The following is a 21,017-nucleotide window of genomic DNA, read 5'->3' as shown; positions in this document are numbered from 1 at the left end:
TCAGATGTCATGACGAGCAAACTTACTTGCCAACCGAAGCCTTCGCCCCCGAGCATAAAGCAAAAACGGATACGGCACGAACAGAACACACAAGCAAGCAAGTAACGTGCAAGCCCATCCTATTCCTAGATTATGGAACATTGCGGTGGCGAACAAAGGAAAGCCGGCGCCGAATGATGAGCGAAGAAAATCATTACCCGCCAGCACGGAGGCAGCATATCGGGGATAGGCGTGTGCCTGATAGCAGAAGATTGAGTTGAAGATAAGAACAGCCCCTACTGTAAAGAGGAGCGACGCGAGAATTGGAGAGATCCAGTGGATCGAGGCAAAATTGCCGGTCCAGCCAAACCAGAATAGGGAGACTGGAAGGCACATCGCGCCGAAACAGGCTGGAGGTAATTGTTTTTCGGGGGATAGATTCCCTTCACTGTCGATATACTTGGATTGCCGGGTGTATTTCCAGTAGAAATATCCAGGTACTGCGACGCAGCAAGCACCGACGAGACAACCTAGAAAAGCCAGGCCATTTTCTCCGGGATTAAATCCTCGCAGCTCCTCAAAAATGATTGGGAATGCCTCGAACCAGATATATAGAATGCCATATATTAGGGCAATATAGAGGTTCATTAAAAAGACAATAGGCTCGAGAAAGCACAGCTGAAAGGGTCGGATCAATGCCTCAAAGATGACGCTCTGTGCCACAATTAGAAATAGTGATGAGAGGGCCATGGGAATTTCACTAACCGTTGTACTCATGTTTGAAAGTTCAATTTCAGCTTCACAGTAGAGATTCTGGTTACCGGTCACTTTTCGCAATCTCCGTGCCCGGCGATATAAGATGTTAGGAGCAAACGTCTCTGGAAGGAAGATTACGCAGAACACAAGGACCGCTCCTGACATCCAGAGTAAGGGCCATATTGTCCAGGTCCATCCCATGGCAGAGCTAGCGAAGCCCCCGATAACAGGACCCAGAACAGGAGCTGAAACCGCAAAACAGCCCCATATACCAATCATATAATCACGCACGAGAGGGTCCCAGATATCGCCCATGGATGCCGCACCCGTAGCAAGAACAGGGGAGCCAAAGAATCCAGTCAGAAAACGGAAGGCGAGAAACATGCCAAAGTTTTTAGCGTAAATAACACCAAAGTTAAAGAACACAAAAACCGTTAATGTACTAATATAGACGGGTGTTCTTCCTACGACAGGAAGCTCCCCCAGAGGAGACCAAAGCATGGGCCCTAATAACAAGGGTTGTAGTTTAGTAACATGTCAATTAAATCGTAGTAAAGGGTGAAATACACCATGTTGGAGGGCGCACTTACCAAGTCCGTACCCAAACACGAAGAGGGTCAATCCGAGTGTGGAAGCTACAGTACTGACGTGGAACTGCTCGCTGACACCGGGAATGCCAGGCGTATAGATCGCAGAACCAATGTAGATAGCAAAAGTGAGGACCCAAATCTGTACGCTAACGAAAATCTTCTTGCTGGTTGTCCAGGCCTGAGGGTTCTATATCGTTGTTAGTGTGGCGCCCGAATGATGTATCCCTCCCCGCGATTCAAACAAACCTCCTTGTCTCTGTCTCCTGACTCTCTCCAGCTAATTGTTTTGAACTCATCGCCAAATTTCAAGATGCTCTCCCGGCGCCCGTCAGAACGGGTTTGAGTGACCTGAGACAAAACAGTGTATAAGGTGTAGGAATCCGAAATATCCGAGATTACGTCAGGGTTGCCTTTCTCCTGGGAGTGTTGGACATAGAGGGACCAGGCTGAAGGGCAAACTTCTTCGGGATAGGGTAGCCATTTCCCTCCACTGAGGAGCCGGATTACCTTGCCGAATGTAGTGTCACGAATGATCTCCATGTCAAGAGGGAGGTTTCATGCTTTTCTCAAGTATACTGCATGTAAGTCATGTACTTATAGCAGCAGGCGATGTAGCTTTGAGCTTTGTTCGAAACAATTAGAGTTTAGTTAACACAATTAGTGTTCCGGATCCCGACTTCGGATTTAATTTAGGGAAAGCCTCGTAGAGCTACTAAGTCAGTCTAATTAACAGGCCCTTCACGATGGTAGCGAGTAGATTGGAATAGCAGATAGCTAGCACTAGTTAGTGGAGATGCTGTGCTTACAAACAATACGGGAAATGAAACTTGTTAGAATTTTTCTCAAGTGTAAAATAATGGATCTCGCGCCGCAAGGTGGCGGGACGAGCAAGTGAGCAACCCAAAGATGTTCAAACCGTCATTGATTTTAATGAAGAGAGTGAGAGCCTCAAGATTATCCGAAATGGTTAAGTTTTAGTAGCCAATGGTACCATTGAAGCCATATACTCGGGGACGTATGATGGCACGTTGCCCGCCAATGTTGAAGTTGTGGATACCACTGGTGATATCAATACTCCCGGATAGACTTCGGCACGACTCAGTACAACCCGGACCCAACCCAACCCAACCTAAAATGGGTTTTGGGTTCTTAGCTATAACCTAAAACTCAATGGGTAACCTATTAGGTTCCCAAAATCAAACAAACAGGCTAAACAGGCCGCTGTCCCTGTGACTGCATAATTAATGCATTTTCGACTGTAATACTTAGTATTTTATTTACGCACTTTCTCCAGACATGACAAAAAAGTCACACAATTATTCAAATTTTATAATATTCATCCAATATTGCTCAAAATCATCATCTGCTCTGCTTTTACGCTTTCTTCTAGACACCCGCAGCTGAGTTGTAGTCTCTGGTAGTTGTGGCTCACTGTCCATATTAATCAGACCAGGAGACACTTCTTCTACCTCCTCCTCCTCCTCATCACTAATTATATCAATCTCAATCTCAATCTCAATCTCTTCCAAATTCTCATGATTCTGCTCCCTTACTAGTTCAATCTCCTCTAATGTAAACAACTGTTCAAGCTGCTTTGCCTCAGTATCCTTTAGGTCAAATCTTGTTACACAGAGGAATAGCATAATTTCCTTAACTGTTTCGGACTTCAACCGACTACGCCGATAATGATATACATTTCGAGCAGTATTGAAGAGCCGTTCAACCCCAGCGCCAGTTGCTGGGATAGAGAGAATATCTCGGGCAAGTAATGCGATCGCAGGGAAACGTGATTGATTATCTCGCCAAAATTGAAGGGGTTCGGTATCAACCAGATCTAGAAAGAGAGAATCAGTAGTGTAAATAGAGTATAATATAATAGACATACCGCTATCAAGATACTGAGTTACCTCATCTCCAACTGGCTTTTCTGATATCTTATTCCCATTTAGCATTTTATTCAGCCATGAACTCGGTTTGGTTTGTGCTTGAAGGTTTTGGGAATCTTGACCGCTTGAGAGGCGCTCTTGATATGGAATCAATGCAGCTTAGAATGCTTTCCGTTAGGTATTATGCCACTGAGGGTCCCAACCTTCGGAGAGAAAGAATTGGAATCGGCTATCAGGCGCAAGCATTGTACCAATTGCATAGATATGTCCTCGGATACGGTCAGTTTGAGAGTAGTACTCATCAAGCTTTTGTCGGCAAGCCTTTAGAGATTCAAGCATCTGCTGCTTCCATAAGACACGCTTTCTTTTGAGCTGATTCATTGACTGTTCCAGATGTTCAAAGAGTGCCTTATAGAGCTTAAAGACAAGATGAGTTGTGACTTCCTTTTTCTTTGAAAGCTCTATTGTATAGTCAAAGAATGGCTGAGTGATGTAGAGTAGATAATCAATTTGACGCCACTCTTTATCATTCAGGAACACCTCCTTACAGTTATACTGTTTACAGAAGGGCTTAAAGAAGCTGCGTAGTCTTTTAGCCCAGCGAAGCATCAGAAAAGTAGAATTCTATCGAGTCTTCACATCCTGAATAGGAACCAGCTTTGGCTCTGCTTTTTGAAGACAGAGAAAGTTCTCACGGCGCTGAGACTAGCATAAACGCACCTTATTCAGGGTATATGAGATCTCATGCTTCTGATGTTGAGCATTTGTCTTTACTGTTTTTGATTGTGAATCGGTCTTTTTTGTTTCTGCAGTTTCGTTTTAAGGAACAGCCTTAAAAGAAGCTGATTCAAACAAAGCTGGATCACATGGGCGAGACATGGAATTCAGATAAATGTTGTGCTAGTAGGTAGTGCTTGTTGAATGGCATCTACTAGTGTCTTGTTATTTGTTGCATTATCAGTTGTTAATCCGAATATCCGGTCTTGAATACCATGCTCAAGTAGTGTTTCAAAAAGTACACCACTTAGATTTGAACTAGTATGAGAGCCACGAAGTGGTTTAAATCCAAGTAGAGCCTCTTGGTATACCCAGTTTATATCAACAAAATAGCCTGTAATAGCCATAAATGCCTGATTGAATGGAGAAGTCCAGCAGTCTAGCGCGATTGATATTTTTGAGCCATCCGGAAGCGTTCGGAGAATTGATTTCTGTCGTTCTTAAATTATATTATGTAGACGGCGACGTATTGTGGTAGCAGAAAGTATAGAAGGAAGTGATAGCGCAGAGCGAGCTAATCGGAAAAGATTATGGAATGTCAGTTGTTCAATAAGTTGGAATAGAAGTTGGTTCATAGTAAGAAACTGTAGAAGCTGCTCCTTACATATAGATTGTGAGAAAGGAGCTTCGATCTGTATTTCATCCTATTAATCCCGATAACGTATTTCACAAGCGAGTCGGCCACACAAAATGAATCGGCCACCTGTATTCCAAATAAACCACTACTTTTTTATACTCGAATATCTCCACAACCAAAAGAGATAATTATATAATCTAAAGTAATATATCAGAATTATCTACTAAATATTATATATATTTATTTTCCTAGTCTATATACCAAAAATTATTCTGTAATATAAGATTATCCAAAATTACAAAATATACAAGCGTAATTTATCTTACCTAGATATATTGTGAATAGAATTAACTGATATCGACATATACTACTTAAATAAGTATTTTAAATATATACATACAATTTTAGCTTATTTAGACTTTTGGTTGTGGAGATATTCAGGTATAAAAAAGTAGTAGTTTAAATGGAATACAGGTGGCCGATTCATTTTGTGTGGCCGACTCGCTTGTGAAATACGTTATATTAGCATTGATTATTAATAGGACCTGAGAGCATACACCTTTCTTAAGAAATTGTGTGATTTTTTCTCTCCCTCCTTGCTGAGCTTTAAGATAGGCTGCTGTTTTAAGATGCTTTTGCATAGTTGATGTACTATGGTAGCCCTTCTGACTCGGTGTAGGGGAATGAGGATGCTCTAGGATTCTTAAACAACGTTTACACATAACCTTTGGTGCACCATCTTTGCTATGTGCAACCTGGTCAAAGTGTTCCCAGATGCTTGCATTACGACTTGAATCCTAGAGCATCTTGCTTTTCCTTCTATAGTCAGTTTGTAACTACCATTTCACCCATTCCTCATGTACTATATTATCGTATCGCACATACGTCGGTCTCCGACCGGGTCCAACGCGTATAAGAGAGGAAGGGATCGGAAGGGGATTACTTGGTCAAAGAATGTCAGCCTCACTAGGCTCAATAGCATCAAGGGTAAACTGGCTGCCTGTTGGGGTCGTGAGATGCCGTGAGGGTGTAAGATAATTAAGATTGCCTGTGTCCCTAACATAAAGAGAGGGTAGAAAGTCAGAATGCTGGCTTTGAAACATATTGAATAAGGAGAAGTATGATAACTTGATAAGGTAAGAGGAAAGAAAGAGAATAGAAAGACTGAAAGAGTACATGCATTGATCAGAAAAGGGTATTCAGACAAAAGTACCTAAGACTAACATTAAAGAAGGTAGATCAAAAGAAATATACTATAATGGCTTCTGATTGGCTTTACTAACTAGGTTAAACTGGGTCCGACCCAAAAAAAAAAAAAAACCAACAAAACCCAATGAAAACCCAATAGAACTGTCACGGTGCAGACCTAGGAGTACCGTAAGCGCTACTACGCCCGCCAGAACCCGATAGAACCGCCAGGTGGACCTTGGAGATGACCTCTAAGAGAAACAATTCAAGCACAGAAAGCCTTACTCATACTTTTTTTCTTTGTGTAGTTGAATTAAACGGTATTGTTGATTAGAATCTGGACGGCAACTAGGAAATATGTATGTCATACCCACTCTTGAAGAGCACATGTACCTATCAAAGAGGAATGTGTACCTGTACTTCTTGTGGGATCGCGTGCAGAGTCAGTCACGCTATTTCAATGTTTCAAGCCACCAACACGAATTGTAATATTAGCGCGCTAACCAACTCGCTCCGAACATGCATAGACTAACCGTTAGTTGACCAACCCGATTCCTTGAAATATGCAAATATGCGGGGATTGACATGATGGTTTCCTTGCTATGGTCTTGCTTCTGACCAGGAATGTTTGCGATCTACCCCAGTGCGTTGTTCAAGACACATGGAAATCATCCGAACGAGGGTGGCCTGACAAGGAGCCCATTGTGTTGACATATCCGATGCGGAGCTGTCACCGCGGCATTAAAAATGATCGAGAATGGATGAACCAGGATGTACATCCCATATTGGATGAAAGAGATCGGCGATGAAAATCGCAATCCTCCTGACAGCAAGTGTCATGTGGGGATGACTATTGAAACCAATGGCTAATGCAGAGGGCTCTGTTTTTGGGGTTGCTATCTTGTAAGCGAGTGTTTGCTGATCTTGGCACGGATGATCCGCTCTGATAATGGTAGTGTCTAGCCGTTAGTGGTCCTTAAAGTGGATGCCGATCAGGTACGAGAGAAGACGTTATGTATTCCTCCGAGCTGACGACCCTAAAATCTAGGACGGGCAATCATTGCCCGAGGCCCGCATAACCGAAATCCAAGCTTCCTTCTCCTTTTTGTGTTCTTGTTTTCTCGTGCACTCAGGGGACTTCACGTCCCCGCAGTTGGTGCTTTTTCTTGGTGTGATGTGGCTTATTTTTAGGTCTTCGTGTTCAGATAGTGTGATTTTTTCGCAGCATTGACTTCCCTGGGTAATGATTGGCATTGGCTTTGACCGAGGACACCCGGAAAGGAGCGCGGTGACCCAAAGGTTGGTCGGGCCCTCCTGAACCATAGATAAATATTGTATGCATCCTCAACCCAGAGGAACGGCTGTCATGAAATTTTTATCATAGCAACATCCTTTGCATTGGTCTCTCCTCGACACCTCCTCAATCATGACCCGAACTTCAATATGGCGGGCTGCCATCACAGCATCCCTCGCAGCACTTGCAACGGCAGATATTTGTTCTAAGCTCGAGGCCGAGGGAGTAACAATCGATAGGCGACTTACAATCGACTACAGCCAGGATTTGAAGGATTACTGGTCCACGGCGTGTGGAGACCTAAAACCGACATGTATTGCTGCTCCGTCGAGCACCCTCGAGATGTCCCAGATCGTCAAGGAGCTGCATAACTTCAATACTTCATTCGCGGTGAAATCTGGAGGTCACATGCCCAACAACGGCTTCGCCAGTATCCAGGACGGACTGCTTGTTTCCACAAAGAACCTCGACCAGGTGATTTATAACCCTGATGATAAGACTGCCATCATCGGACCAGGTCTGTCATGGGAGGAAGCGCAGAAAGGACTTGACGACGTGGACGCCGGCCGAGCAGTGGTTGGTGGTCGTCTCGGCGGCGTGGGTGTGGGAGGTTACATGCTCGGAGGTTAGGGCTTCCTGTCCCCGTGCCACCAACACATCTAACAAAGACCAGGTGGACTGAGCTTCCTCAGTTCCCAATACGGCTGGGCTGCCAACAATGTCGTCAACTTCGAGGTCGTGCTTGCTAATGGCACTATTGTCAATGCTAACGCAGATGAGAATACCGGTATGTAATTTCTTTTGTCTCGACCAACAAACACCGAATAACCAAGGAACTGTCTAGACCTGTTTGGCGTCCTCAAAGGAGGCGGAAACAACTTCGGTATAGTCACCTCGTATACCCTGGAAACGCACCCGATCGGCAAAGTCTGGGGTGGAAATTACATCTTCAAAGCTTCTCAGACGGCCGAGGTGCTCGAGGCCGTGCGCGATTTCACTGACAACTACCCCGACGACAAGGCGGCCGTCATCGTGACGGCTGAGCATGCCGCTCTCCTGAACACGTGGATCATGTTCTTGTTCTATGACGGACCTGAACCTCCACAGGGCGTTTTCGATAAGTTCAAGGCTTTGAAGCCCGCGGACACTACCAAGACTTGGGATAGCTACTATGATCTGGTTCGTCTTCTATACTTTCTTTTTCCAGCTCCGTCAAAACTAACGACACCTAATAGTTGAAAAACAACGACTTCTTTATTCTGAAGTATTTATTCCCATTTCCCTCCCTTTGTGGTATGATCCGAACTAAACCAAAACAGAGGCCAACGCTACACAATTGCCACCGAAACCACCCCCGTCCCTAACAAAACTGTCGGCGCGGAGGTAATGCAGACTTACTACGACCACTGGTTTAATGTGACCAAGTCTGTGATTGGTGTCCCTGGTGTAATCGGCTCGCTGGCCCTTCAGCCCATGCCTAGAGCAATCACCAGCAAAGCTAAAGAAAGAGGCGGCGTAAGTCACACCGAACTATACCGTAACCCGACCAAATGACAGGAATCCAATTGACAAAATCGTATAGGATCTTTATGATTTCCCGGACGACACTAATTACATTGTTATCGAACTCGACTTCTCCTACTCATTCTCGGCGAGTGATGAAAAAATTGATGCAGCGAACAAGAGACTGTTTAATGGTTTCGACGATATTATTTCAGACTACATCGATGCGGGCGTTCTTCCGGACGCGCGTAGACCAATGTTTATGAATGATGCAAACTACGCTCAGGATTACTGGGGGAGATCGAAATTCACGGATTATGCAAGGGGGGTGAGGGAGATCTATGATCCGGAGATGTTCTTCCAGAAGAGAACGAGTGGTGGATTTAGGTTGGGGTAGGTGTTGTTGTTGATTTTCATGCTGTATATAATTCCCTTGGAGCCTTTTTGAGCGTTTCTTGACTCTAGGTTTCAGATTAATTTTATTTAATATCCGCATTAATGCGGATCATGACCTCTTCAAGTACGTCATCCTCGCTATCAATGACAACAGACTAGGAGTTGGGCTCGTTACTCACACTCGGCCCTGCTCCCACACTGGCACGTACATTCAAATGCCCCCCCCTATCCATTGACAGCCGAGAAAACAAACCCCTATGTGGTATATAAATTTGACAGGTAATCCAACAAGATCGGGTCTATTTCTTCAATGAATATGAATGTTACAGGACAGAAAGTCTCGATACAATCTCATTGCCCCCTGACAAACACCGCTCCTTGTACTCAGCCACCTTCTGAACTAACTTTCTCAGAAGTTGCATATCCTTTGCGGCAATAGTCATGGTAACAAGGCTCCATTCTCCTGCGTGAATCCACGCTGTAACCAATAAGCTCCCTTCGCTTAGTTCATTTCTAAATACTTCCTCAAAGGCCTCTCGCGTACACCTGATCCGCTGATTCGCCAGTCCAGCAGCCTCCACAAAGCCCCTTCGAGCGAAATGTCCCCGCAGAGGCCCGAGATGATACGTCCCGGTTATCCGAACATTGAGATCAACAACAAGCTGTTTCCCCTGATCGTCTGTCATGACGTCAATTCCAGCAGGCCCAAAATAGCCATGTTCGTGCAAAAGCCGCGCCACGGTGTTGATTATCTCACGGTATCGCTCCTCTAAAGCGGGCTGCTCATTATAAGAGACAAATCCTCCCGACCAGCAATATGACCCATCGACTTCCTGTCTAGTACAGCAGTTGAAGATAGATCGGCCGAATTGCGTAACGAAAAATGTGATGCCCACTGTTTCTCCCTCAACCATCTCCTGTATGATCACGTTGCAAGGATTTAGATGTGCGTTTGACGGCGTTAGATCTCGCAACATCTTCCCGACCGTGTCTTGGAAAACGGTGTTTGCGGCTGTTCGTTCGCTTTCTGTGCGGATAATGAATGTTCCTTGGCCTATGCTTGCCACGCGTGGTACCTTCAGGATAAATGGCAGTGTATTTTCGCGGATTGGTTGGGTCATACGCCTGAATTCTTCATGGATCTCCGATTCGGTGAATGGGCGGTTTGGTGTCAGGCGGGTGTCAATGACAGTTGTTTTGGGTGTTGGGAGCCCCGAAAGCGCAAGTCCACGCTTTGACAGTAGATTATAGTGAACATCAGGATTTGTGACGTGCGGAAGATGAGAAATCCAGTCCAGGGGTACGGTTATTGCAAGACGAGAGTTGGCGCCGAGATTCAGAGATGCTGGGTTTTTGATGAATTGTGGATGTGGTCTTTGCTGTGCTGATATTTGATTGAACACATTGTATGTATCTACGTGGTGAGGCTGCACGGGAGATGATTGTTTGTGGTCGAGATCAAAAATGGCGATGCGCATAGGACCAGAGCAGAAGCCAAATCGCTGCGATGTGCCGTGGAACAGCTGTTTGGCGAGCTCTTCTCTATCGCAAATTGGACAGAGAGGCGACTGAATGGGAAATTTCGTCAGAACCGGCGTTGAGGATGTTGGCTGAATATCGACTGGTGGTGCATAGGCATATACGAGAACAATGGCTTCCTTAGACGTATTTTCAAGGTTGTAGAGATCGCAGAGGGTGTAGTCGAGGACTACAGATTCTTGAGGATTCATCGTGGCAGCTGATCGAGTAAAGAAGATATTGTGCTTAGGAAATCTGGCAATTGTGATATTTTAAAATATTGATGAGTACGGAGTACTTGACCGCTCATTCATGTCGTGGCCAATTGTGATCTGTCTGGTGTATCTAAGTTTACGCGCCCTCCTTGCTTGCTTAATTATTTAACCAGTCAGAATTCCAGGTCCAATGTCAAGTTTGCTTGATACTCTTGGGGATATATCTCCTAGGTCTTCCTCTTCTATTATTACACATTTCACCCTGTCAAATAATCTATTTCACATCTTGAATTGCTTTCTTTCCACCTCTCCCAGTGCCCTCTGCAACCGCTCTATACCCTCCCTCAAAGTCACTTCATCACGACTAAATCCAATGCGAAACCGACTTTTCTCCTTTGATATGAATGCCTAGACCTGTTAGAACATTTCTCTGGCAGGTTCACTTTATCGAACTTACTTTATTTGGCTGCATGAACACTCCATATTTAATCATATGCCGCGCCAATTGAATATCTGGCGACTCTGAATCGCGTTCGCTGAACATGTTCGTCCAGCGACTCAGATCAATCCATAAGTAGAAACCAGCAGTTGATGGAACATACGGAATTTTGTACTCTGTGAGAAATTTGATGGCCTTTGTCCGTGTGGCGATCAAGCGTTGACGAAGTGTGGGGATGTATACGTCGTCAATGAAGGCATGGTCCGACAGGAATGAAATAAAGAAATTTTCAGACAAATAGGAGAAGCGAGTAAGGCGACTGTCGAAGGTTTTAGCATTCAAGGTTTTCTTAATTTCAACAAATTGTACAAAGTTCTTACCCAACGGCTCGCTTGAGTGTGGTTAGAACATGCTCGTTGTATGAAATCATGAAGCCCATTCGAAGTCCGTTGAAACCAAAGTCCTAAATTACGCGTTAATTTTGAAACAAACACATTTAGTTGATGCGAAATACCTTGCTTATCCCGTACAAGACATGCACGTTGTCTGTTGGCATCTCATCCAAGCTCAATGCGCTTTTGAATGATTCCCCGAACGCCGATAGCGCATAGATCTCATCCACGACCAAATGCAATCCACGCTGATGACAAAATCGCAGTATCGCTCTCATGACATCCGTATCGTAGCATCTTCCGACTGGGTTATGTGGATTGCACATCATAATCACTCTGACCGGATTCCCCTGCGCCTGCGCTTCATCGATAGAGGATGAAAATGTAGCCAATAGATCATCGATGGCAGAAGCGCTGAATTGATCGATATCCTCAACATCGGCGAAGACACATTTCACTTCATTTCGTTTCTGTGAAACATCTGCTAACATACCATATGCTGGAGTTGGCATGAGTACGGTCTCATTTTCATCGAGAAGAGTGTAAATCAGGGAGTTGATCAGGCCATTGAGGCCATTTGAGCAAATCACATTCCGTTGGTCGACCAGTTTCGAGGGCGAAAAGTGTCTATTTATGAGATCTGCGACCGTCGTTCGTAGCTCGGGCGATCCGGTAGAGAAATTGTAATGGTTTGCTGGGAATATATGGGTGAGTATACTTCTTGCTTAGGGGGGAGGGGGGCTTAGTCTACCTAGTTTGGGGTCAACTCTATAACTCTCGGTGAACTCCGTAAGCATGTCCAACATGAGGGGGTTCATGGTCGTTCCGAGGTTGACAATGCCATTTGGATTGGTCTCAGAGTCATAGATGTCATCATCTACAATGTCGTTCACTTCTGTTAAGGCGCTATAGCCACTGTATTTTAAGGCGCGCTTGGATGGGCCGAACGATCGCGTCATTGTCGACTTTCAACGAAGAATATCGCACGGAAGAGTGGTACAAAAGTTGAAACAAAATGAAAAACATATGGTGTCTCTGTATTCCAAAGCGAGATATTATAAACCGCTCAATGACGGTTTCAGAATTCGGCATTGAAATGGCGGTAAAAGGGATTGAATTCTCCTAGATCACACGCAGACACCGCGGACACTTACAGGTCATATGCCTGACGATCGATCTCAAGTAGCGGTGTGGGCCACGGAAGACTCACCTTTGTGAACATAAGATGCAAGCACTCTCTGAATGTTAAATGGCCTGAAAAGTAATTCCTATTGGAAAAGATAGAAACTGTGCAGGAAGACCGGTCATATGGAGGTCTCCCTGCCTCCTTGCTCTAATCACTAACCGCCAGTGTCTGTCGAACACACTCCGGTCACTACTCCTCCAAGTCATTAGCAAACTTATTTGTAGTTTGCTTTGAATCTGTGAGCTCTTGATCTGCAGTCCGATGAGTCTTGTAACTTTCTCCCTTCCCCCATCACACCAATCCTCCCAACAAAAGCTGAGGCACACCGAGTCCCTCTCCACGCCATCTTGATCAGCATAGTATTCTGGCATTGACCTCCCATTGCCGACTTTTCTTCTCTGACTGGAATTTTTCATCACGCGGTGCCACCGCAGTATTCCTTCCTACCGAAATCCGAATTTCGTCAAAGCTGCGACGGAGGCTTTGTTTCTTGTTGAAGCCAACGCCTCGGCCCTCAAGAGACCAAGCCCTCCTTCAGCAGGACTGGCAAGAAAATTCCACAGTAGCAGTCCCAACGCATTGGTTGTAGTGCCTTTCCGATGGAACATCGGGATCATGACTGTGGATGTTATTCTCACTATTCTGTGATCAGGGGATGCCTCGTCACAGGTCACTAGACCGGCGAGTTCGCTGTCTGGATCAACAGCGCTCGGGGGTGATCACTTGTCGATTATGGCGAAGCACATTTCAGTCGGGCTGGTTTGGAACCGAGCTATAAACCCCAAGAGCTCGGAGAGTGTTTTGAAAGGCCCTTTATTCATGTACTTATATAGTTCTGGATAAGGGTGGGTGGCTTCGAAATAGACAGCGGCATGGTGGGCCTGGTTGAATTTTAGAAGAATTGCTCACTCTTACTGGAAAAGTTACATTACCTTGAATGGAACAAATTTGACAATGTTGTCTTCGAGATGTTTTAAGGGGTAGCAAAATCCGTTGTCTTGAGCGTCCATGATGTTGGGATTGGAGGCGAATAGTTTGTTTTGGGGATGGGATTATGTTAAAAGGTCTGGCCGATGCGCAAATTAAACATAGTTATTATATATCAGAAATCCATGCGGCATATTTGGCTGAGAATATAAAAAACCCTTCTGGTATCACCAATTCCGTGTTTTGCCTTGATTGGAGTGCTCCTTCGACCGCTCTTTTGCCCTGCAGGTGAACCACCAGCATAGCTTCAATGATAAGTCTAGGTGCGGAAATGAGCAATCTAGTATAATTCAAAGACCAGGGGCAACCTTGGAGAAAGTTTTCGGAATTCGCCACATTATATTAATATCCATGACCTGGTTGCATACGACGTGTTCAACGTAGATGGTGAGGACTATGTTGAATTGAAGAAAGTTCCCTGAGGTATAGTAACTGGAAGTTACGGACCTTCGCAGACTCAACTCTGTACACACCTTGATATTTTCCAATAAAACGAGGGAAAAATCGCCCTTATTCTTCTTCATCTAGCTAAGCCCTGAATGAAAAATTCTATTCCGGTTGAATTAATGAGTTTATACAAGTGATATGCTTTGATTCTAAAAACAAGCTATGTAATGATTGAGTACATGACCCTAGTTGATGTTAAAATTGCCGTATTAAAATCATTGGTTTTACAAATTTACCTAATGTGTTTTCTTGTACATGCTGAATCACCTGCACGCTAATACCTATGTTGGGTACAGTTATGAACCTTTGCTATTTTATGAGAATTAAAGACGACCACATAGTCTTCTTTTGGATATCTAAGAATATAAGCGACAAAAAAATCGAAAACAAGGAAATTGAAAAGAATAGAAAAAAGGCAAGACCACAAGATAATTATAGATCTTTTAGCCAATGAAGGTTCTAGTTGATTACTACATTTGCTTGTGAAAGCGTCTATATTGTCTCGGGAACTTATTCCGACGGTTTCATGGTTGTGAATCCATGTGGTTAATTTAGTAATTGCCCTAGCGAAATGCTTTCCTTTGCTCGATTCACGGAGATTGGATTGGTTATTTATATCGTGCTCATCTCCACAAAATCCTTTCTCCGAGACATGATCGGTATATCCCGAAAAATCTGTCTGAAGCCTTAAGGTATTTTCCCAATTCCACTTTCCTCATGGTCAAACACTCTTCTAACCCCCGAACGGTTGGCCTGGAGACTCGAATTATATTCCGTATGCGGGATTGCAGATATTGCAATCATTTCCAGGTAGAGAGCGATTCATGCAATCTCTATGGAGTAACTAGTTATAAATGAAATCTAATCTAAGTGTCTCACTCACCATGAGGTTGCCCCACTTCCATGTCTTAGTTTCTCCTATCTTCCGGCGAGGCCGGTGTCAGGCACAGAACAATTCTCCGGCGTCTGTTTATTATATAACGACGTGAAATCCCGTTGGCGACAGATGTGACTAGCATCCGTCATACCTTCCATCTCCTTAAAAACATTCAGAATGCCTCACCTCCTGTCCATAGCGGCTGCGGCTGCGACCTTGCCCTCTACGTTGGCGGCAACTCTGGATCTACCTATCCACTTTTTCAACAGCTATGTAAGTCAGCCGGACTATTATATGATGATCTTCCTGTTAAATCCTCAATAGGCGAATGTGGAGGTAGAGATTGGCACACCCGCCCAACCCTACATGCTCCATTTCGATACGGGATCGTCGACCGCATGGATGAACGACAAGAACTGTAGCGACGCTTGTCCTAACACCTCTGGGTATGTTGATCGCGCATTCTATATAAGACAAGGCAAAACTGACGAACTTAGACGCGAACGCGCATACTATGATGTCTCGGCCTCTTCCACCGGTCACTCTCGTGGCGCCCGCGCCAGCATGGACTACTTCGGAGGAGTGACCGCAGGCCCAACCTATGATGATAAATTCGGCGTTCCCGACGGGGACTTCACGTGGACACAGTCTTTTCTGTCCGCCGACCAGAGCTCCTGGAATAATCTGGGCTCGGATGGATTCATGGGATTGGCTTTCAACTCGATTTCGGACGGAAACACCACTACCGTCGTGGAGACCTTGATGCAGCAGGGCAAGCTGGACGAGAGCCGTTTCGGTATTTACTACGGCAAGGAGTTCAACAGCACCGGCTCCAACCCCGATGGCGTTCTCACCATTGGCGGCTCGCGCGAGGAAAAGTATGTTGACGGGGAGATCACATATGTGCCTCTCCGCTACGAAACTCCCTACGAGGTCTGGCGCACAGTGCTGAGCTCCATTACCGGCACGACCGAGAAAGGAGGAAAGAAGCAGTCTGCCAGCAACAGTCTGGGCATGTACGGCAACGCGGTTTTTGACACCGGTGCCGGGTCAATCTCTGTGCCCAACAGCATCATCGATGAGATCTACGAGTCCATTGGCTGGGACTATGACGCAATTCTTCACGGCAAGCATATGCCCCTTTGCTCGGAGTTCAACTCGTCTTGGTCTTTCACGTTCAACTTCGGTGATGGTGCACTTGACCCCAATTTGACGATGACTGGTGATCAGTTCGCCCGCCCTGGATTTGCTTACAGGGATGATGCCTGTTACCCTCCCTTCGAGGGTAGTGATAATGAGGGCATGGCACTCATTGGAACTCCTCTGATGCAGCAGTTCTATACTATCTTTGACTTTGGCGGAGACCATGCCGATGACTTCCATCCCCGGATTGGATTTGGTCAGCTTAAGAAGGATGTGAAGCCTTAGACGGATAGCCTATGCGTTCTTATTGTACCACTATAGTGAATACTGCCCGAAATGATGGAAAATATCTGGATGCATATTTGAGCCAGGCCAGTTTGAATATAATAGAGTATGTGCGAAATAAATATGGCCCAAGGGAAGCAAGGATTAATGGCAAAGACTTTTCATATGAGAGAAAAGAAAATCAATTCTTCTTCGAAATCTAGTAACCACAACATGCAAAGATGTGTCGCAGCCAGACAAAATTGTAGATCAGTCCTCGTCAATTTCTCTGACAACAATATCTTCACTCAATTTCTTAATCTTTTCGATCGCTTCGGTGCTGACCGGCCTGGCAACAGTGAAAATCTCAACTACAGTGTTTGATATCAAGCCACTTAATGTTCGAATACTCACGGGGGATAGCAGGTTGGAGGAATAGCTCTATTGCAGATCCAGTAGGAGACTCCAGTGTCATCTTGAATAATCCTACAAGGCAGGTCAGTAGAGTTAAAGTAGTATTCAGTTTTGTCCTCACATTCGGACTTCTTCATCATGCTGCCCCCACGCATCAATCGTTTTATAGGTATAGAAAATTCTCTTTTTCCGGCTAATGTGAGCATTCATCCGGGTGTCCTTGCATTGTCGGGGATCATACCTTTCGGTCGGACATTTTGATCGAGGTTCGGAAAATGTGATCTTTATATATCGCGTGAGATGGGGTTCTGGCAGTAAATATGGGATAGAGGTTAACTTTCGAGCAGAGTAGGGTTCCGGTGGTTGCAAAGCCTTCAGAAAATAGGATGTAAGAACTGTGCGGCACAAGGCAAAGGTGGAACGAACGCTGTATTTATGTCAAGGGGCGCAGATCGGGCACGCTGTCCCCACCACCCCATAATCCAGAGATTTCCGAATGCAGATCACCCCATGATAGCAAACAACGCATTTTCGGGGAAAGGTTTTCTTTGGTCAAGCCATGTACATGCACGAATGCTCGTCAGAGTCGGAAGATCGGAACTACTTCCCGCGATCACTATTGGTCAAGCCTGACTACAGCATATCTTATGAGCTATAAAATCCCACTGCCTAGATATTATGAGAATATGACGTTGAAAATTAGCAAATATCCTCAGCATAGTATCATCTAGCCTATGGTAGCTCTTTCCAGTTGGATCCGATTAGCAAACATGCGTCTAAAATCCAGGCTGCGCTGAAAGGCCAGTCAACAGAGAAATAAATGCGTCATTACACATCGGCACTGATGTCTTGTTCCATTGAGAGAAACATCTATTATCTGTTTATATCTTTCAAATGAAGGAAATGCTTATTAGAAGGCTGCGAAGAGAGGCGATAGGCACTAGAATATCTAACAAAAGACCATCTTACGTTTAGATAAATTCTTCCTAGGACAAGGTTGAATAAAACCCAGAATTGCGTTCATATTTTCCAGAGAACAGTAAATTCATATTATGTAACTTGCACTGACTCTCTTGACACAGGTTTTATATTTCTCCTTTTTTTTTACATGGTCTTGGCACACGTTGAGTATTTAAACTCTGTTTCCACTGATTGATTAGAGCTCATTCCACACAATGACAATGGCCAAGCAGTAGCCTTAGGGTGCAATGTGATCTTAAAGAAATAAACATAGATTTCCCTTGAGCAAGGCTAGATGATTACTGGAATTGATATATGTTGACCAAGACATGCACGGTTGGGTTTTTCTTGGCCAGGAAATACTTGAACAAACATTAGCCATTACGATTGTTTAAATGTAGATAAACTAAAAGAAATAAATAAGAAAAGACATGAATTTCCTAAAACATCCGATAACCCTCAAATCAAAGGAAGCAACTCAGGTTCGTGAATATCAAGGAATTAAAAAGCTTTCAATCCGTCAATCAACCGGTGATCATAGGTCAAGGAAAAATCATTTGCTCTGGATCATTTGCAGTCATCAAAATATGGCAGAGCGCAAACGCAACATACTGGGTGGATTCCAGCTTTTTCGTGAACGCGAACGATTCGGCCCCTAGTGAAGGCTCAGCGCAAGAGATTCCAGTTCATTATGTTACAGGTGCTGAGGAATTGGGGATAATATAGGAGTAGGATAAATCTTATTCCCAGAATCAATTTAAACCTTCATACTTATATTTCAGGCAATAGTTCTCTAAAAGGCACAAGTACGCGTCCCGTGATTTAACAAGCCCTCATCGTTGGCAATTCAGAGGTACGTACCACCGGACGCGTTCGACTACTGTAACCTGGATATCATGTTGATTTTCAATCATCATTACATGGCTGGGAAAACAAAGGACATGACTTAAGGCGACAAGCAAGGCGGCTGCGACGAGAGTAGGGACCCCATAAACAGGATCTGTTTTGTAAACGTCAAGATTCAACCATGATGGAAACATCAGACAAGGATCATCCGTGTATCTGGCAACAGACCTGTTTTCTTTGTACGCCTTTCTCCCTCCATTTAGCTATTGATTCTTCTGAATGATCATCTACATAGACTTCCCGCCTCATCTATTTCCAATTTCCATACTGATTACCAACGAGATCCTGCATAATTCCGCACTTTCGGCATTCGCCGCCGGCAGTCCACTTTTCTCTCGCTCGATATACGAATCCTGTTAACTCGAAGGTGGGGCTGGCGGAATTATGGAAATACACTGACGGCACGCTACTGGGTGAACCAAGGTACTAAGCCCGGATTTAACTCGAAGAACGAAATGTCAGACCCACTATGAGCTCTCAACGCCCAGTCGGGACGCTTCTCGGGACTGAGGAATCGCCATGTGGAGGACCGTGCCGATTTGAGAGATTCTTTAATAACGTCCTTTGTGAACCTTTGATCGTTCACAGATTTTCCGATTTTTAGAACCTGTTCTTCGCATTTCGTACATACTGACGGCTGGATACATTTTTGTTTCTTGTGTTTCTTTCGATACCCTGTGCCATACCGTCAAAATGCAACTAACGCCCCTTCTCATCAACGGAGAAGATGCCATTCTTTCTCCTCCCGACAGACTCGGCTCATGTTCTGCCTCAACGACGCCCTTCCAGGGCGTGACGCCAGATCTTGCCCTCCAGGCAATCAACTCTTCCGAGGAGGCATTCCCTGCCTGGTCGAAAACTATTCCCTCTCAACGCCGCCACCTTCTTAACAGAGTTGCTGAGCTTCTTGAAGAACGATCCGACAATATTATCAGATCCATGCAAGAAGAAATTCATTCGCCGACCATCTGGGCAAAGGTGAATATCCAAGCGGGTATTGATCTGCTAAGAGAAACTGCCGGCTTGATCTCCGATTCCATAATGGGCCAGGTCCCCGTCTCGCAGGGTGATTCGTATGCTATGGTGCTGAAAGAGCCGTTGGGCGTCGTCTTGGCTATGGTTCCGTGGAATGCGCCAGTCATCTTGGGACTCAGAGGTGTTGTGGCGCCGTTGGCGGCGGGGAATACGGTTGTTTTGAAGGTATTTTCCCCTCCCCCTGTCCCAGTTGCTGTAGTGAGGGGGTGACAGCTAGCTAACGGAGACTCCGTAGGGCTCTGAGCTCAGTCCGCGAACACATTATCTTCTTGCCTGTCTGTTCAGGGATGCTGGCTTTCCACCCGGCGTGGTCAATTTCATCCTCCATCGCCCTGAAGACGCAGCAGAGACCTTCGAAACCATGATCGGACACCCAGCTATTCGCAAATGCAACTTCACCGGATCAACTAACGTCGGTCGCATCATCGCATCCAAGGCTGCGTGGGCGCTCAAGCCTGTGTTGCTAGAGCTCGGTGGGAAGAATTTCGCGCTGGTGCTGAACGACGCAGACAGTCAATTCGCGGCGGGGGAGATCGTTAAGGGAGCCTTTTTGAACGTTAGTCTGCCCATAGTTGACCTCATGATTTACAGAACTGACGAGTCTCCTCAGAACGGCCAAATCTGCATGTCCACGGACCTCGTGTTCGCCGTCAACGATATCGCAGAGTCCCTGATCCCCGGCATTCTCTCTCATCTCCAAACCATCAAGGACTCGCACACGGTTATCTCGCCAGCCAGCAAACAACGTCTCCAGCGTCTCATCGATGACGCTCGTTCGAAAGGCGCGTCCATCCATCAAGCAGATCTTCCTACCCTTCAGGAGGCCCAGTTCCCCGCTACCATGATCGAGGGTCTAACTCCTGACATGGAGTTCTTTTCGGAGGAGTCATTTGGCCCGGTCGTTGGTATTGTGCGCGTGAAGACGGAATCGGAGGCCATGGACCTGATCCAGCGATCCCCGTATGGTTTGTCGGCGGCGATTTTCACAAGGTCGCATTTCAAGGCATTGAAGCTGGCTGAGTCAATTCGTGCGGGCGCGATCCATGTCAACGGGATGACGGTGCATGATGAGGCGACATTGCCGCATGGAGGTCAGGGAGAGAGTGGTTGGGGGAGGTTTGGGGCGAAGTGGGGGATTGAGGAGTTTTTGCAGACGAAGACGGTGATTTTGAATCCGTAGGTGTGATTATGAGTTATTGCTAGAGGGTTTGGTACGGGCGCATGAAGATTAGATGGAATTGCATAGACGTTCTAATAGTATCTGGATTGTTGAGTAGACTTTGTATGT

At 45.4% G+C, this 21,017-nt stretch overlaps 7 protein-coding genes across 7 annotated transcripts; 3 read left to right on the top strand and 4 right to left on the bottom strand.

Moving 5' to 3' along the window:
• On the bottom strand, positions 1-1,865 carry KD926_009035 (MFS transporter; the record flags this gene model as incomplete). The annotated part of the gene is made up of 4 exons (XM_053101630.1): positions 1-693; positions 745-1,241; positions 1,326-1,512; positions 1,572-1,865. 4 exons carry the CDS (start codon positions 1,863-1,865, stop codon positions 1-3), a joined length of 1,671 nt encoding a protein of 556 aa, XP_052954798.1.
• A 776-nt stretch (positions 1,866-2,641) lies between these two features.
• On the bottom strand, positions 2,642-3,592 carry KD926_009034 (hAT family dimerization domain-containing protein; the record flags this gene model as incomplete). Its single annotated transcript, XM_053101629.1, has 3 exons — positions 2,642-3,159; positions 3,211-3,348; positions 3,415-3,592. 3 exons carry the CDS (start codon positions 3,590-3,592, stop codon positions 2,642-2,644), a joined length of 834 nt encoding a protein of 277 aa, XP_052954797.1.
• Positions 3,593-7,179: 3,587 nt separating this feature from the next.
• KD926_009033 (FAD-binding oxidoreductase) lies at positions 7,180-8,947 on the top strand (the record flags this gene model as incomplete). The annotated part of the gene is made up of 6 exons (XM_053101628.1): positions 7,180-7,672; positions 7,721-7,834; positions 7,892-8,226; positions 8,283-8,311; positions 8,367-8,562; positions 8,630-8,947. 6 exons carry the CDS (start codon positions 7,180-7,182, stop codon positions 8,945-8,947), a joined length of 1,485 nt encoding a protein of 494 aa, XP_052954796.1.
• Positions 8,948-9,269: 322 nt separating this feature from the next.
• KD926_009032 (solid-state culture-specific protein-like protein) lies at positions 9,270-10,676 on the bottom strand (the record flags this gene model as incomplete). Its single annotated transcript, XM_053101627.1, has 1 exon — positions 9,270-10,676. The coding sequence occupies one exon, from the start codon at positions 10,674-10,676 to the stop codon at positions 9,270-9,272; it is 1,407 nt and encodes a 468-aa protein (XP_052954795.1).
• Positions 10,677-10,958: 282 nt separating this feature from the next.
• KD926_009031 (pyridoxal phosphate-dependent aminotransferase) lies at positions 10,959-12,469 on the bottom strand (the record flags this gene model as incomplete). Its single annotated transcript, XM_053101626.1, has 5 exons — positions 10,959-11,087; positions 11,137-11,437; positions 11,499-11,581; positions 11,633-12,204; positions 12,262-12,469. 5 exons carry the CDS (start codon positions 12,467-12,469, stop codon positions 10,959-10,961), a joined length of 1,293 nt encoding a protein of 430 aa, XP_052954794.1.
• A 2,715-nt stretch (positions 12,470-15,184) lies between these two features.
• On the top strand, positions 15,185-16,435 carry KD926_009030 (pepsin-like aspartic protease; the record flags this gene model as incomplete). Its single annotated transcript, XM_053101625.1, has 3 exons — positions 15,185-15,280; positions 15,332-15,453; positions 15,505-16,435. The coding sequence occupies 3 exons, from the start codon at positions 15,185-15,187 to the stop codon at positions 16,433-16,435; spliced, it is 1,149 nt and encodes a 382-aa protein (XP_052954793.1).
• A 2,952-nt stretch (positions 16,436-19,387) lies between these two features.
• Positions 19,388-20,909, top strand: KD926_009029 (putative aldehyde dehydrogenase; the record flags this gene model as incomplete). The annotated part of the gene is made up of 2 exons (XM_053101624.1): positions 19,388-19,894; positions 19,965-20,909. The coding sequence occupies 2 exons, from the start codon at positions 19,388-19,390 to the stop codon at positions 20,907-20,909; spliced, it is 1,452 nt and encodes a 483-aa protein (XP_052954792.1).
• Between the last annotated feature and the right edge of the window lie 108 nt (positions 20,910-21,017).

Source organism: Aspergillus affinis (assembly GCF_023601865.1).
Source record: "Aspergillus affinis strain CMG 70 chromosome Unknown NODE_62_length_193083_cov_87_906428, whole genome shotgun sequence".
NCBI lineage: Eukaryota > Fungi > Ascomycota > Eurotiomycetes > Eurotiales > Aspergillaceae > Aspergillus > Aspergillus affinis.
This window is presented reverse-complemented; position numbering and strand designations above follow the sequence as displayed.